The sequence below is a fragment of the Rhinolophus hipposideros genome (genome assembly GCF_964194185.1).
Source record: "Rhinolophus hipposideros genome assembly, chromosome: 6".
NCBI classification, from domain to species: Eukaryota; Metazoa; Chordata; class Mammalia; order Chiroptera; family Rhinolophidae; genus Rhinolophus; species Rhinolophus hipposideros.
In genome coordinates this window covers 28,954,839-28,971,532 of record NC_138052.1, presented here as the reverse complement: position 1 = coordinate 28,971,532, position 16,694 = coordinate 28,954,839, and the positions used below count along the sequence as shown (strand labels likewise).

Sequence of the window (16,694 nt, the reverse complement as noted above, 5' to 3'; positions counted from 1 at the left end):
TGCTTATAATCTAAATCCCTATCTCCACAGAATTTCTTTGATTATGAAAGTGATTCCTATTTTCTTTTGGCTTCTTATTTCTTTACCAATTGTATTTAGTACTAATACCATCCAACCTTAATCTTCAGGCTGCTCATCGGTCCTTTATTCCACCTGTATGTATTTGGGACATCCATCAGGATGGTATCATCCACGCCTATCTTCTCTAGGTTTTCATTACTTTTCATTTGGACTAAAGCCCCTCAGAGATTGTTCTGCTTCTTCAAGCAATTATAAACATCTTTTCATCACATAAATCTCTTCTTCAGGTTTTGTCAAAATTCCTTCATTCTAATTTGCCTTTCAGCCATGGTCAAGTTTACTCACAAATGCCCCCTGAGTTCCTGAGCCTATTTTGTACCTTTTCTTTCATATTAAGATGAATATCCTCCTCAACCTCCTACCAAGACATTTTTTTTCTTATTATTAGGATCTATATTTTCCAGCAAGCCTTTCCTAAGTGAAAAAAACGTGAACTCTTTACAATTGTAATTTATTAATGATTTTGTTTTAGCACTTTGTGAGTGCTTAAATTCATCCAGCTATTCCAGAAGACACCTCAGTCAGGGCTGGTCCATGTTCTCCCTTGGGACCATTTTTTTCTCATCAGTTTTGAACCTAAGCACGTTTTCTATTACAGATTAAATAATGAGCATATTTTTCAGTGCACTTATTTTCCATTGCAAATATTTACTTATGCAGCTTCCTTCTCTACTCAAGTGTTTGGGTGGACAGAGTTAAGAGACTGTTAAACTAGGTCAATTTTTAGGAGTTTAGAACCCATTGGTCACTGAATTAATTATTGGGTCAAAAATCAAAACTTTCTAATGAAATAGAATATAAAAATAAATAAAAGTGTCCTCCACATAGTAAAAGTTCATGAAACTTCTATTTCTAATGCATATACATATTTATGTACATGGGAACTAAGTCATGATGCAATGCGTATTTCTTATTATGGGTCATGGTCAAAAACGTTGAAAGCTACTAAAGTTGAAGATCTCTAAGATGTCTTCTAAATATATATGAGTCAAATTATATTAAAAGATTTAGTCTACGATCAGAGACAGCATTTTACAAAAATGAACAGAATTTAAGAATACCCAAAAAAACCCACCAAAATCATTTTTTCTTAATGTCACTATTAAACTCTACCTTAAAATTAGAATCATAAAGCTTTTAGAGTAGGAAAAAAGTTCAGAGATCATCTAATTATCGCTTTACTACATTAAAAAAAAAACAAACTCGGGCCCAGAAATGAAAAGATTTCACTTCATTCATTCATAGGCAAGTAAACATTTGCAATAATTACTGGAATCAAGGTACTTTACAAAATGTAACAACAGAAAGCAACTAACTCAATATGGATTGGGTGGCAGAGAAAATGTTTCTAAAGAGATGACACTTCTCAGTCTTAAAAACAAGGAGTTAGCCAGGTAAAGGAGGAAAGGGATAGCATGAACGAAAATACCATGCTGATATAAAATAAAGGATGACACATTCAGGAAACCGCGAGTTTGTATACCTCACGTTGACGAGGAGCCACAGCAGAATACCTAGCATTTATGTGACATTTAATCTTCAACCACTATATGAGGCAGGCACTATTAACATCCCCATTTTGTAGATGACAAAACTGAAGCACAAAAGGTGAAGTGATCTGCTCAAGGTTAAAGTGAAAAGCCAGGAAGTAAACGGAGGAAGTCTAATAACTCCAGAATCTATACATTTAACCATTTATAACAAGAGGTTAGAGAAAACAGGCAGGAACCAAATGATAAGAGACTTCGTATATGATTCTAAGACATTACATATTACATTAAAGATGACTCACAGTCCGTGCAAGATTTTAAGCAGGAGTGACATATTCAGATTTACTTTCCAATGAGGTCAACTTGGCAGCTATGTGTATGGACTGGAAGAGGAAGCAGCGACAGGGTACTAGCTAGTCTTCACTAGAAAGAAAGGTACAATAACTCAGGTAAAAAACATGCCAGATGAGCTCAACAGAGACGGTGCTGGCACCAGACGCCACACCTACTGACCACAGTTACATCCTTGTCCAGTATCCATAGAACCCCTCACTTTTTGCCCTTAAGCCCACAACTCTAACTGTAAGAAATCCAACTTCAGAGACAACAACACATTCCCTTTCAGTCCCTTTACTAAACAAAACCTGACCACTAGATGTGCTGGGTATAGGAAAGTGACTAACAGAAATCTAGTTGGAGAATGAAAGAAAGACAATTGCTCTCTATAGCAGTTTTCTTACCTTCTTGACTTCTCCTTCTCCTTCCTCTATATACTATTCCTGGAACTTTCATGTTCAATAGTCAATTTAAAATCAATGTTCTGTCTAGACATGACTATTATAACCTAACAGAATTAAATCTACCACAGAGGAAGTCTAATGTGGTCCCAGTTGTGGCAATAAATAGACTCTCTGGTCTGGTCACATTTTTACTTAAACAGAGATGATAAATAACAAGAGGTAGACTTTTTGAAAGCAGCAAAGAGTTAAAGAAAACCAGAATATTAAAGAGGGAATAAAAGCAATCTAAAGTTTGACAAAGCCATTTGATTCCAAGAGAGTAACACTACTCCCAAGTGTATGTGTGGTATTCCAGAAACTAACAAATGAAAGAACAGTGGAAAAGATTATCTGGTCAATTCTCAAGCATTCTAAATTTAATCTGTTTTCATTTAAACCATGGTGAGACCTCTTGAGCCACCCTTGATGATCAGCAACCAATGGGTTCCACAAGCAAGCAGATTACAGTACAACAAAATACAGAAGGGATGGGAGTGGGGATAGTACGTACACAAAGGGAGAGAAGTAGAAACGAAACTATAATGAAAGGGAATGGAAGAAACGATGAGTTAGAGAATATGGAATAAAAAGTGAAGGAGTACTAGTGATCCCAGTATCAAACATTGACAACCTTACCTAACTTACCATCTGAGGGACACCATGACAAATGGCAACATAAGAGACACCATGACAAATGGCAACATGGAAAGAAAATTTTAAATCACAGATTTATGCGACACCAAAGATGAGAAACAAGAGTACTTACAAAAGTAAAACAGCAACAAAATAGTTTTAGAATCTAAAGAGATAATTTAGAAATTATTAAAATCTCATTTGGTTTAGTTATGCCTTACTTCTCATCAAACAGTGATTCTGGTTGACCCAAAAGGTGAAATGTCAGTATTACCAGAGATATATATGGGAGGTGTGTTACAAAGACAATATGAGGCAAATAAATCAATAAGTAAATAAATAAATAAATAATTTGCATACTTTTTTGTGGGCGTGACTTCAGAATTTTTCTTCTCAATGGTGTAATGCTACTTTTACTTTAAGAGTTTGACTGTAATTCTTATCCTGGCTGGTTAACTTCCTTAAAACCAGAGTTCAAAACAAGGTAAGCACTTATTAATTATGATCAAATTTTAACCATAAAAAGGACAAGGGTCTATGATAGATTATAGAATATTATTTAGTATAGAATAAATGAGCCTAATGGTAACCAAAACCTAGCTAATGAGTCGCAACAAAATTATGTAACTAAGAAATCGCTTTAAAAGTTTCTTGAAATTAAAGTTAGCTAGACAAAATATCCTTCTAAAAAATAAATTTACACCTTGAACCATTCAGGGAACACGTAATAGTGAACATATTTCTTCCATATGAAACTTACAAAACTTTTCAGGCACCATGTTACTTACTTATACACACACACACACACACACGCCCCTGCAGCCACCACACCATCACAGACAGTGACTTCAATAAGGATAAAAGGGATCAGCAACCAACGAGTTCCTGATAATTATTATAAGATGATTATTATGGCAGAGATGGCTGGATCAAAAGCAAATATAATTAAACTTGATACCTTGACCATTCATTCATCATATCCATGAATATGGAATCGTGAGCATTCCATCATAACAAATGACTGGAGAGAGTTTAAACAGTTAACAAAATGTTTTTAGTAAAGCATACAGGATGAAATAATGTATATACCTATCGTCTGTTTCTCAAATTTAATCATTCTAATTTTAAAAGATAATGAAAAGATGACAACTCTCAATACAAGGTCACATGGAGATCATCAATGCCACGTATTTATAAAATTGATATGACTGTGGGAGGGAGAGCAGTGCCCTTTACTAACATACTAATGCTTTTAAAAATTAAGAGTTTACAATAGGGCTTCTCACCCTGCACACTACTGACATTTTGAGCCAGATAACTCTTGGCTGTGGAAGGCTGTGCTGTGCTGTGCTCTGCATTACAGGACGATCAGCAGCATCCCTGCCCTCTACCCACTAGATGCCAGTAGCACACCCTCCCCTCCTCCCTTACAGTTGTGACAACCAAAAATGTCTCCCAATGTCCCCTGGGGTAAGAGGGGCAGGGGCAGGAAGCAAAAGTTACCAAGCTTGGGAACTATTGGCTCCTTATACATTAAAAAAAAATTCATAATGAATGGGGGAAGATATTTTGTTTTTCTTCTGGTCTTCATTTGCCAATATATTATATTTGATTGGATCACAGACTACATTTAAGAGGTTCTGCCTCTTAGAAAAATGAAGCATTTAATATCTGTCACTTGTTAGCCAAAGTTCAGAAATGTCCCAGAAGAGTCACTGTACTGCCGATTCCCCCTCCAACCACACATACACTTACAGAAACATGCACATTGCCTGGCCGAACTGAAGAAAATGCACATAATTACTTTACTTCCATTTCGTATTTCATCAAATATATGGAACAGACTGATCCAGTTCCTACAGAATCCAAAGCAATTCTCAACTTATTCATTGCAACTCAAATAGTATCACAATAGCTGCATCACTTTAGGTAGGATAAACCTAAGAACTAGAGCAAGTATTAAACTCATCCTCACATTTTAACAGATTGTGGGAAAAGATACAAATTAACCACAATGCTTTAAAAACAAAACAAAAAAACTAAGTAGATTTCTGTTTTGAAACAGAAAATGAGGAAGAATAAGAGGAATGAAAAAAATCAAAATCAAATGGAATCTGAAGGCATTTCAGGATAAGTACAAAACTCAAAAATATTTCCCCTAGAACAAGAGTAGGAAATTATACATTTGGCCATACTCTACAGGAATAGTCTGCATAATCAGTCCTCAGAAAGTGAAAAATCAAAGTCCACAAGTACTAAAGAAAACAGTAAACATCCATCACTATACCTGAAATAAAATTGCTCTTTACTACTAGTCTCCATTTGATAAAAAAAATAAATAAATAAAATATCCAGAAACAAAAAAACTGAAAACTTGAATTTTTTCAATTCTCATAAAAATAGCCATCCTCATGCTCCTAAACATGCCAGGTTACAAATTACATAGAAAAATCAATTAGGAAAGACACATAATAATCCTTTTTTAGATAGCATTTGATTTATAACAAAAGACCTTTAAAAAAAAATCAGACATTTTAAGTACTAAAAATCTTCGTGTATAAATATGGATTAAAGTCTTCAAGATTATTTCAATTATCTTCAATAGAATTATATTTTAGTTCAACTAGGAATGTTTATTTAAAAAACTATGTAACAATATTTAATACTAGTCTAATGTAGGGAGAGCATCTATATGTTCTATATGAACAAATTAGTTCAAAATTAACCTCCTGGTTCAGTAAAAATAATCCTATAAAAAATAATGCTCAATTATTTTTACTCCCAAACCAAGCAAAGAAAGGGAGCTGTGAGGTCTGTAGCGACAGCCTGCTTTTCCAGAATACCTCCAGACTGCTCAAGAATAACCTCCTTCACCAATTAGTGTTACTCAGGTGAGCCTGAGAGGGAATAATGTCCACAACTCCTTGGTCAGTGGCCATGATGCCCCTCCTACTCAAGGGCAGGAGATCAGAAAGAGGCATTTGAACAAGAGAAGTTCACCAACCAGAACATACAGGGGCAGAGGAGAAAGAGTACTACAGGAAAAATACAAACCTCATGGTTAAACCATGTTTCAAAAGCAAGAGATTTCATATTATCAAGGTATTCATTCATTTCAGAGACACCACTGTTTATCTTCCTCCCCTAACCGAGCACAAAAAGAACTGTCAGCCTGCCTTAAGCATGTTCCTTCTTCCATTTAAACAGACATGATTCTTTTGGTTAATCTCTGGCAATGATCGCCATTTCACAACACATTCAGCCCACCCGGAACTGATCAATACCACTACAGACATGAGACTAGACTTTATCCATTTATTAACCACAAGGAAATGTACCATTCAGCAAAATTCTATACATTACAAAAGATTCTATTAAAAAGGGGGGTGGGGAGGACAGACCAATACAGACACACACACACACACCCCACAGAGGTACACAAAGAAAAGACTACCACCCTCTAATTTCCCTGTGGCAAATGAGATAAAGATATGGCCATGAAACCTGTCAATTCCTCCTCCCACCCCCCATAATTCTATCTCACAACCTAGTTACTGAATATTGAATTTTATGTTAAATAGATCCATTGCGACTTTAGCATTATTTCATCTACCAACCTAACTCTTCGGTTACGTACATTTTGCACACCTTTCAGCTACATGCTGTATTCATTTGTAGAATTTCAAATACAAAAGACTCGATAGTTTTCCAACCACTGGTTGCAACCATTGAAGGTTCTCACAAAAATCAAAATTTCAAACACCAAAAGGCCAGGTTCTTCTTCCAACCTTGGGGCAAAACCTATTTTATGACTACAGTGCATCTGACAGTATGAACAATTTCAAATGGGCTGTTCCAAATCGAAAACAATGCTTCAATACAACGCGTTTAAAATAAGTATTCCGTAGGTAAGCAAAATCTCTGCCAGAAAAGAGCACATAAATGGTGGTTGGAAGCCAGCACATTACCAACACACAGCGGCATACCTCTTCTGCACTGGGTTATAGTTAATACTTCAGCAACAACTACAACTATTTTTAACACTGCTGGACACTGAAGTTGAAGAAAACGTGAGGGGAGACCCAGATGAAACCGCCGATATGATGCATTGTTTCTCACGGTTAAAATTAAATAACAACTGACTTGATCTCTGTCCTGATAGTCACCGGTGAAGCACTAATTAAAAGACGATTTCAGAAGCCCTTATTTTGGAGGATGCCACGCTACGTGCCATGTTGGAATACACCTTTCGGGGCTCAAACCTTTGCATAAATTGTCACTTGTGGTATTTGCGGCTGAATTGCAACCCAACCAGCGCTGTCATCCAGTGTTATGGCCACAAAACCATGACTTTCTCACTTCCACAACAACAGTCTCTCTTATCAGTCACTAACCTAACGCAAACCGAGGAAAATTCGTGGAGGTTTCTAGATCGCAATCAGACGTTGGGGGCGGCAGCCGAGGGGCTCGGGGTGGGGGGGAAGCTCCCCAGGCTCCGCCGGAGCTCGCCGACCCAACAACAACCGCGGCCGCCAGCAGCGGCAGCAGCGGCTGCAGCCCCGCCGCGACACGCTCCCTGCACCTACCTGAAGAACAAGAGATAAGAAAGACGGCAAACGCCAACTTTGCAGCAGCTCCCATTTTCCCGAGGCGCCGGGGAAGCCGTAGGAAGTTCTCGCTAGATATCCAGTTCTCTAGGTCTTCCTCGGAGACAAACCTCCTGGTGTAAAATCAACCGTCATAAAACATATTCGGAAGCCCCGACCAAAAAAAAAAAAAAGAAAAAAACAAAAAACAAACAAAAAAAAACAAAAAACGTTCACGGGGTTAAAAAAGCAAAAAAAAAAAAAAAAAAGCACAACAATAAAAAAAAAATGCACCACGGGGGAAAAAAACCGCCACACACACGCACAACACACAAAACCAAACAACGAAAAGCCAACAACAACAAAAGCGGGTTTAAATCACTGTCAAAATCACTGTCAGCTCGGCTCGCCTCTCGGGTCTCTCGGAACAAAACGCCAGGCTGAGGCGACGAGGCGGCGGCGGCGTCCGCTGCCGCCCGGACAGTCCGGGAACCGAGCTGGGTCCGACGTCCGGACCGACCTTCAACCCGGACACCCAAAGTCCGCGGACCACTGGCGGCTGAGCTCGCGGCGGTGGCGGCCGCGGCGGCAGCGGAGCGGGGAAGGAGCGGCGGGCGGCGGCAGCGGCGGCGGTGCAGGCGGCGGCCAAGTTCTGGTCCAGGCTCTGGCTCCGGCTCCGGGCTCCGGGCTCGGCCGCGTTTTCGGTCCCCTGGCCTCCGCCGGCCCCGCCCCCTAAACTTCCGGTTCCGGCCCGAAGCTGGAAGCCGGGCTCCGTGAAGGAACGCTCCGCGGCGGCGGCGGCGACGGGAGCGGCTGCGAGGCGCGGCGCGCGTGCCGGGCCGGGAGCGCGAGGAGATTGTCGGGGAAGTGAGGCGGCAGCGGGGGAGGGGTGGCAGCGAGGGCGGGGCCGGCTGCAGGGCGAGGAGGCGGGGCGGACGGAGGCTCCGCAGCGCGAGGCCTCGGCGTCCGGCCTGCTCGGCCCGCTGGCGGTGCGGTGCCAGCGGGTGGACGCGTGGCGACCGTGGGGTTGCGGAGCGCGGCGGAGCGTGGTCGCGCCCCCCGCCCGGCCTCCGTGGAGCGCACGCCCGAGTGGCCCGAGCGAGCCCCAGAGGAAAAGGAGCGCGCGGCGGGGCGGGAGGGGGTGTCTCCTCCGGGGGGGCGTCGGCGGCGCCCTGCCTGGCCTCTGGGGGGACGCCTCGTGCGCCCCGAGCCTCCGGGCGCCGCGGACGGGCCGCCGGGCCTGCCGAGCTGCCGCCCGGGCGCGAACGGGGGTCTGTGCCGCCTTCGCGGTGCTTCCCACCCCGGTGGCTGGAGCGTTTTGTCTCTCGGCTAAAAAGAGAAAAAAAAAAAAAAAACGTCGCGGAGGATGGGCTGTCCGCCCGTCGGGATGTGCACGGCGATTATCACGACGTGCAGTTTGAATCCATTCCCACCGCCCCTTTCAATACGCGAAGCGCTGTGTCGAGAGCTGCTCCGCGCGTCCTGGGCTCGCAAACGTCTACTAGTCGCTGAAGAGGAAACCTGCAGCTTTTGATCGACGGGTGCGATGGTCCGACAAGTGTTTACTTTTTCAGATTTTAGGTTTCTAGGGCCTCGTTTCACACTTAATCGAAGTTGATTGCGTACCAGGTGCTGTGCGAGGCATGGAGGTGGATCCGACATGTAAAAATAGGACCCCTAACGTGCAGAAGCTCGCGGTATTTGCTGTGCTCCAAGTGTCCACCGAACAGAAACGCGAGTCAGTATCCAAGGTACTGGCTTTGTCATTTTCCGCGCTGCAGCGAGCTGGGTGAAGGTGGGGAGGGGGCTGCTCTGTCTTCTTCCCCATTTTACCTCCACACTCAGAGTGTCTAGCCTAGGATGGGTGCTTAACAAATAATTGCATAAATGACTGGAGGGTAACTGCCGTTTTCTTAATCCAATATTCTCACATATACTCTCCAAGTGTTTTATTAATAAAAATAATAAAGCAACTGTACTGTCTGGCTCATTCATCTTTTGCTGGTAGCTCATGAAGTCCCACATTTTTCCCACAACGCCAAGCCTTTTCCCTTGTATTTATAGTGTTTTATTTTTCTCTTCTTCTGAATTACTCTGTGTTTCTGTCAAGTTCATCCTGTAATTGCCTGCCCGTTTCTACAACTTGTCAGGGTTATTAGCAATCCTTGTGGCACTTTAAACTCTCCAAGAGTTCCAGTTTTCAAGTCATGGTGCTCAGAATTTGATTCAGGTTGTGCAACAGTTAAGTCCCAAGTTGGTCTTCAAGGTATCTAAATGATCTCATATTATGTAGTTCTCTGGACTTTATGAGCTGTTCGGAGGAATAAATATAAACCTATTAGCTTGTTGAATTAAGACTTGCTGCTAAGTTTCTGGAATAGAGAGTGTGTTTCGTTTAGAACCACCTACAGTTCAGGAATTTGATGTCGGTTATACCCTGGATCAGGCCCCACTATTGTCTTATCTCTGCATCACTTCAATATTTTTTGAATTGTGAAACCAGAGCAAGTGGAATAACTGGAATAACCAGTAATAGAACTAAAACTTGAAAATACATCCTTTATCTTACCACCCAAATTCCCCATTATAAGAATGTAAGAAAAGATGAAAATTATTTTTCTGTAGTATGAAAGGGGAGCAATAAGTCAGAGTCTTTACTAGAATATTCTTCCCTAATAAAGAGTTAATATAGCCCCATGGGAAAAGTTAGATTCCATTACCAGTAGTTATCGACCTTGTTCCTAAATCTGTGTTTACCCCACCTTCTGCATTTTTTAAAATAATTTAACCTATGAAGACATAAGAGTACGTGACTAATTCCCACTGGAATTCCAAAGCTTAAAAAGGAGACAGAGGTAAACTGCAACTGAGCCTATTGCCCCTCTTTCCTTCCTATTTTCTAGAATCACTGTTTTTTGTCCCACAAATCCAATACCTCCCTATCACAGTGCAAGCTGTACAAAGTGGATTTAGGAAGAAAGGTGAGGAAAAGGAAACACGAAAGGAATTCTGGTCTGCCATAGCATTAGACATTACGTGTTAAATAACTTTAGCTAACAACTCAATCCCCAAACCTGAGACCTGGCTTTGTAGCCAGTCCAATGGTAGAATTTCAAGTCCGAAGTCCCCAAAAGAAGTTCAATTGAACTTCAAATTATTCCCAGCTGGAAGAACCTTGAGAAGCCTGTTCAACCTAGAGATTCAAGTGTGTGATGGCTGGATGAGGGGACAGGTAAATTAGGGTCACAGACTGCTTCCAGAATGAAGGATGATTTCTTTTTACCCTAGAAACTGATATATCAGGTTCAAAGATGTATGGACTAAGCTTAAATCTTGAACTTTAAAGAGAAGCTGGAATTAAACTTGCTTTTGAGATTGGGTAGTATGACATAGTGTAAGGAAATTCATCTTAAGGTATTCACCTGCTTTCGGACGTAACAACAGCTACACGTAAGCAAACACAAGCTGAATCTTTCTTCATCTTCCCACAAGGTGGGAAGAAAACTTCCTATATCCTAGCTTTTGCTCCGTTATACCTCTCTTTCTACTTAGGTCTATCTATAGCATTGTGCTGTGCCAATGGGGTAAAAAAGAAATACTGAGAATATGGATGTGAGAATAAATGAGGGACAAAACATTAAGGCAGAATAGTCTAGGACAGAAAAGTGAGTTAGAATAATTTAAGAGAAACTAGTTACAGTGGAAATAATGTATCTAACACTGATAAAAAGGCTATACTAACCCAGCTAGTAATATAATCTTCAGTGAGATTAGTGCAGACATTGACAAATGCTTTAAAAATTTTTGTAGGAACTTGACAAAATAATTTTGTGTCTGCTGAAGCTAGTTATAAGAAAAATTGGGCTGATATTTTTGTTTTTATTTTATTTTGTAGTAATTCAATTTTATTGTATTTTACAAAAGTCTCATAGATTGGAAATTCACCACAGATAATTTGAGAGGCTTTGGAGCAGAGAATAGGCAATATACACAAGACTCAAAAAAATAGTGCGCTCCATCCATTTTAACAAATGATTAAAATCTTGAATAAAGCTTTGATGCTATAGTTCTAAAATTCTATAATGCAAGACTGCATTAGAATTAGTCATTTCTACTACATTGTCCATCTTTATCTGTGGTATCCACTTATTCGACTATTAGCTATAGGATTATAGTAATATAATACATAGTAATTAATAGTAACTATTAGCTATAGGATTTGTGCTAGCAATTGACTGTACAGCGATAAGTGCAATGGATATAGTCTGCCCTCATTGAGCTTACAGTATCATGAGGAAGACAAAAACAGCAAGTAAAAAGTAATTGTTAAGTGGGAAGGATTATTAATAAAAGCAGACAGGATGCTGCGACAAAGAATAAGAATGATGGGTTAGATAGAAAGAGGGGACCTATTTAGAGACAATGATTCAGGAAGAACTTACAAAGGAAGTGGCACTTAAACCGAAACCTACAAAATGAGATAGCCGTGAAAGGAGCTGGTTAAGAAGGAATAGTATGTACAAAGCCTATGATATGTTCAAGAAATTGAAAGGAGGCTCTCATGGCAACGAGGAGAGTGATAAATGAAAGAGAGCAGTACAGGCCCACACTATGCAAGATCTTGTAGGCCAAAGTAAGGTCCTTAGATTTTATTCAAAGTAAAGCCTGAAGCCATTGGAGAATTTTAACTAAAAGAGTTATGTGGTCTCATTTATGCTTTAAAAGATTACTATTGCTCTTATCTGGAGAACAGGTTGCAGAAATTACCAAAGAAATTAGAGAGACTAGTTAGGGTGTTGCAATAAGTCAGGCAAGACATTATTGGTACTGTGAACTAATGTGAAAAGAAGTGGACAGATTCAAGATCTATTTTGTAAGTAGAATCAACAGGACTTACTGATCAATTGGATGAGTCCTACTTTTTTTTTCTTGAGCAAATGAGTGGACATGGTGTCATTTGTTGAGATGGGGCAGATTGAGGGGAGAGAGACATTATAGGGCAGGGAATGGAGACACAAATAGTGAAATTTTTCAATTTTGAAAATGTTAAATTTGAGTTGCCGATGAGACATCCAAATGGAGATATAAAGTAATTAGTTGAATGTGGGTGACTGAAGTGTAGAGGAACATGCAGTGCTACACATAGAAATTTGGGAATTGTCAGCACACAAATAAATGGTATTAAAGTTCATGGAAATGAATGAGAGCCTCTAAATGGAGAGTAAACAGAGAGAAGAAATTTAGCAAGCAGAGGATTAACAGTGAGGAACGGGGATGAAACAGCACTGAGAGAGAGGAGATAAAAAACCAAGAGAAAGATACGTCATCCATGACAGTGTTTTACAAAGGGTGATAGAAGTGGTACTGACTCCTGTAGAGACATGAGTAAATTGAGGGACAATAAATAAATAAATAAATACCCACTCGACACGCCATCATGGAGAGAATTAAATGTCCTTGACAGTAGTTACAGCAGAAGACAAACTGAAATGTTTGAAGGGTCAGTGAATAAGAATTTAGAGGCAGCAGAAATAACTCTTTAAAGACATCTGGCTATAAAAAAATCAAATGGGGCAATGGCTAGAGGCAAATTCAGTCAAAAGAGGATTTGATTTTGTTTCTACTTTCAGATGAGAGATCATAAATTATATTTGTAAACTGAGATGTATGATGCAATACGGAGGGACGATTGAAAATGCAGAAGAAAGTGAGGAAAACTGAATGAACAAAATGCTTGTCAGAGTGGGAAGGCAGGAGCTTCAGAGCATGAGATAGGTGGGCTATCCTTCAAGAGAAGAGTAGCCTTTCTTTTTTATTTCTCTTTTTTTTTTTATTGTTTCCTTACATTCTCCCTTCCCTTCTCCCTTTCTTTCCTCCCCCTCCCTCCGTTTCACCCTTATCTATCTATCTATCTATCTGTCTATCTATCTATCTATCTATCTATCTATCTATCTATCTATTTATCTATCATCTATCTAACTATTGTTATCGTTTCTTTCGTTCGTTCGTTTGTTCGTTTTTTGAGACAGGCGAGAATAAGAAAGGGCAAGCAGAAGCAGATGAGTTTGTAGAACTGGACACTGGAGGGTGATGGTATTCCCTGCTGAGAGCTCTAATTTCCCTGTAATGTAAAGAAAGGTTTTAGCATAAAGTGACAGGGGCATGATGAAAAGGTAGAAAATAGTCCTAATTGAGATTAGAGAGAAAAGCATTATGGTCAGGGAATTGTCAGGGATGAGGGCCCATTTGAGGTTGAAGATCATGTTTATCAGTCTGCCCAGCTATGTGTGTGGTTATTTCCTATAACACGTAGGGGTTGACAGGCACAGAGAAGGCAGATGACTGTGTTCTTCCATGGTTGGATGTGTTATACTAAGAGATTTTGAGAAAGTGAGGGACAGGAAATTATAGGAATTGTGTGGGAGTCATTGAGACAATGAATAATAGAATTTCAGTTGGATAAGAAGAAAGTATAGTCTGGAAGAGGCTCTTCTGGATAGAAAGAAGTGATAGGAGCAATGGTTTGGAAAGTAGACACCATTAGAAGGACTCTTGCTTCCTGCAAGATATTTCCACGAGTGACCTAGAAGGATAGAAACTAGGATCTATGAATAAGAATTCAAGGTTTTGGAGCGGAGTTGTGTCTGGTGATGACAGTGGACAGAGAGTTACCAGTGCAGTGACAGAAAAAAAAATGGTCACTAACAATGAGGAGATCCAAATACTGGATGTCAACGCATCCAGGACTTTGGATGAGTCTTTTACAAGGATGTTGAAACCACCTAGAATGGTGACAAAGATTAGGCTGGTGAATAAAAATATTAAGGCTTCAGTAATACAGAGATGTTACTTGGAGCCTGTTAGATGACAGCATTCCTCAGTGTTATCTCTAGCAAGATAAATGGTTTTCAAAATGTTTTCATACACATTCTTACTTGATTTTCATTACACCTTTGGTAGGTAGCCTTGATAATATTATTACCATTTCAAAGACAAGAAAAATCACTTAGTCTCAAATAGAGAAATTATAAATGTACTAGAAGCAGTTATAAGGAGACACATGGTAAAGAGAGTCAATTTAGTATCCTCTATTTAAAATTAAACTCAAATTTATGAAATAAATTGAGGATAGTTTATTAAAGATTTAAAAGCATATTTTAAGGCTTCTTTTTAATGGCACCTTTCCTATGTCCAAGTACTATATCTTAAATTTCTCTGTATTCAAAATAATTTTCATATTTTTTCAGAGCAGAAGATTCTGCATTTATTGTGCAGAAGATTTAGTATCAGGCAAAGGAATGATCTGTTTGCTCCTTTTTATGATATGGTGAGAGAATGTTTTTTAAACGTCCTGATACAAAATTATTATAAAATTTAAGAATAATTATTCTTTAAACTCCATTTCTAAAAAACTATAAATAGGAAAAGGAAAATAATAGGTGCTAATTTGTTATAATTGTGTAAATGTGAATTTTTGCACTTTGGCAATAGATACTAATGCATGTGTATAATATATAATACTTTTTACAATTTAAAAGAAACTATGGAGGAAACAAAGATTATTTTTCTATTTTTTTTTTAATTTGTTTCTCAGACTTTAACTACCCTGGATTTTCCCACCTGTTTAAGCATGCAAATTAAACAAAACACTTAACTGCACTTTATTGTGCTACATTTTTACTTAGAACAGAAGAATCGCAATCAAAGTAGTACTAAGGCTTTAGAGGAAACTGAATTTGTAGCAATTTTGTAGAAAGGTTTGTAGTAATTTTAACTGGTCAAAACATATTATATGAATTTCTTTATAGTCAAAATCAGTTATTACTAGCTACTCTTGCAAATAAGGGATAATTTTATGCCATTTTTCAGGTGAACAAATACAAAGGTTAAATGGTTGGCCCAGGGGCACAAATTGAAGCAGTAGCACAAGTAGGATTATAACTCCAAACTACTGACTCAAAGCTTAGTCCAATGAGCCATGCTGTTTCTCAAGTAGTAAGCATATTAATTGTCCCTCCAAGCAGGGAACAGAGCTCTAAATGGAGCATGTCCCATCCAGAAGACTTACGAAACATAGTAAAAAGACCCATTTCTTTCACCTAATAAAAAAAAGTACACACCAACCTGATCAACTTCCCTTTTTATAAGGAGGAAATATGGTATGTTACAAATTGAAAACGTAATACAGAATATATGTTATAAAAAGACAGTAACTTTTATACTCATAAAAACAGGATGTTTTGATTTTGTTTTTCTTTTCTTTTTTATTAGTTTCAGGTATACAACACAACATAATAGACATTTAAACCCCTCATAAAGATAACCTACCCCCCCCAAGCTACTACCTCTCTGACATCTTATATAGCTGTTACAATACCATCGACTATCTTTCCTATGCTATACTCCACATCCCGTGACTATATATACCTACATATTTAGTTATAGTTGACATTCCATATTATTCTACTTCAGTTTTTCAGGTGTATAGCACATTGGTCAGGTACCTACAGTCTATGAAGTGATGCCCCTGATAAGTCCAATGCCCATCTAGCACCTTACATGATCTTTACAACATTGTTGATTATATTCCCCATACTGTATTAACTATCAATTTATATTTCTTGATGCCTTCACCTTTTCACCCTGACCCCAACCCCATTCCCATCTATCACACTGATAGATCTAGTACCTGTCTGGCTAGTTATTACAATATTATTGACTATATTCCTTATGCTATACCCTACATCCCCATGACTACCGTACAACACCCAATTTATTCTTCTTAATCCCTTCCCCTTTCACCCGTCCTTAACCTCTCTCCCATCTTAAAGAATTCCCCTTCTTCAGCTTTTTCTTGTCTGGGAAGCTCCTTTTCTGTCCTTCAATTCTAAACGACAGCCTTGCTGGATAGAGCAATCTTGGTTGTATGTTGTTGCTTTTCATCACTTGGAATATTGCCTGCAAAGTTTCTGCAAATATTGCCACTCCTTCTTGCCTGCAAAGTTTCTGTTGAGAAATTAGCTGACAGTCTTATGGGGAATCCCTTGTACGTAACTAACTTCTTTTCTCTTGTTACTTTTAAGATTCTCTTTGTCTTTAACCTGTAACCTTTGGCATTTTAATTA

The 16,694-nt window shown here is 39.2% G+C and overlaps 1 protein-coding gene across 5 annotated transcripts in view; it reads right to left on the bottom strand.

Annotated features, from left to right (window-relative positions):
- The window catches only part of ACVR2A (activin A receptor type 2A), an 81,327-nt gene extending 73,024 nt beyond the window's left edge, over positions 1 to 8,303 (bottom strand). The window contains exons 1-2 of one of the 5 annotated variants that reach the window (XM_081051265.1): positions 8,090 to 8,303; positions 7,570 to 7,703 (exon numbers count right to left, since the gene is read on the bottom strand). In XM_081051265.1, coding sequence (XP_080907391.1) covers positions 7,570 to 7,624 — 55 coding nt within the window. In that variant the 5' untranslated portion in view covers positions 7,625 to 7,703; positions 8,090 to 8,303. Of the gene's footprint in view, positions 1 to 7,569; positions 7,743 to 7,963 lie in introns of those variants that run through there. The other 4 variants (XM_081051262.1, XM_081051264.1, XR_013993508.1 and 1 more) reach the window with 4 other exon arrangements.
- Positions 8,304 to 16,694: the final 8,391 nt, after the last annotated feature.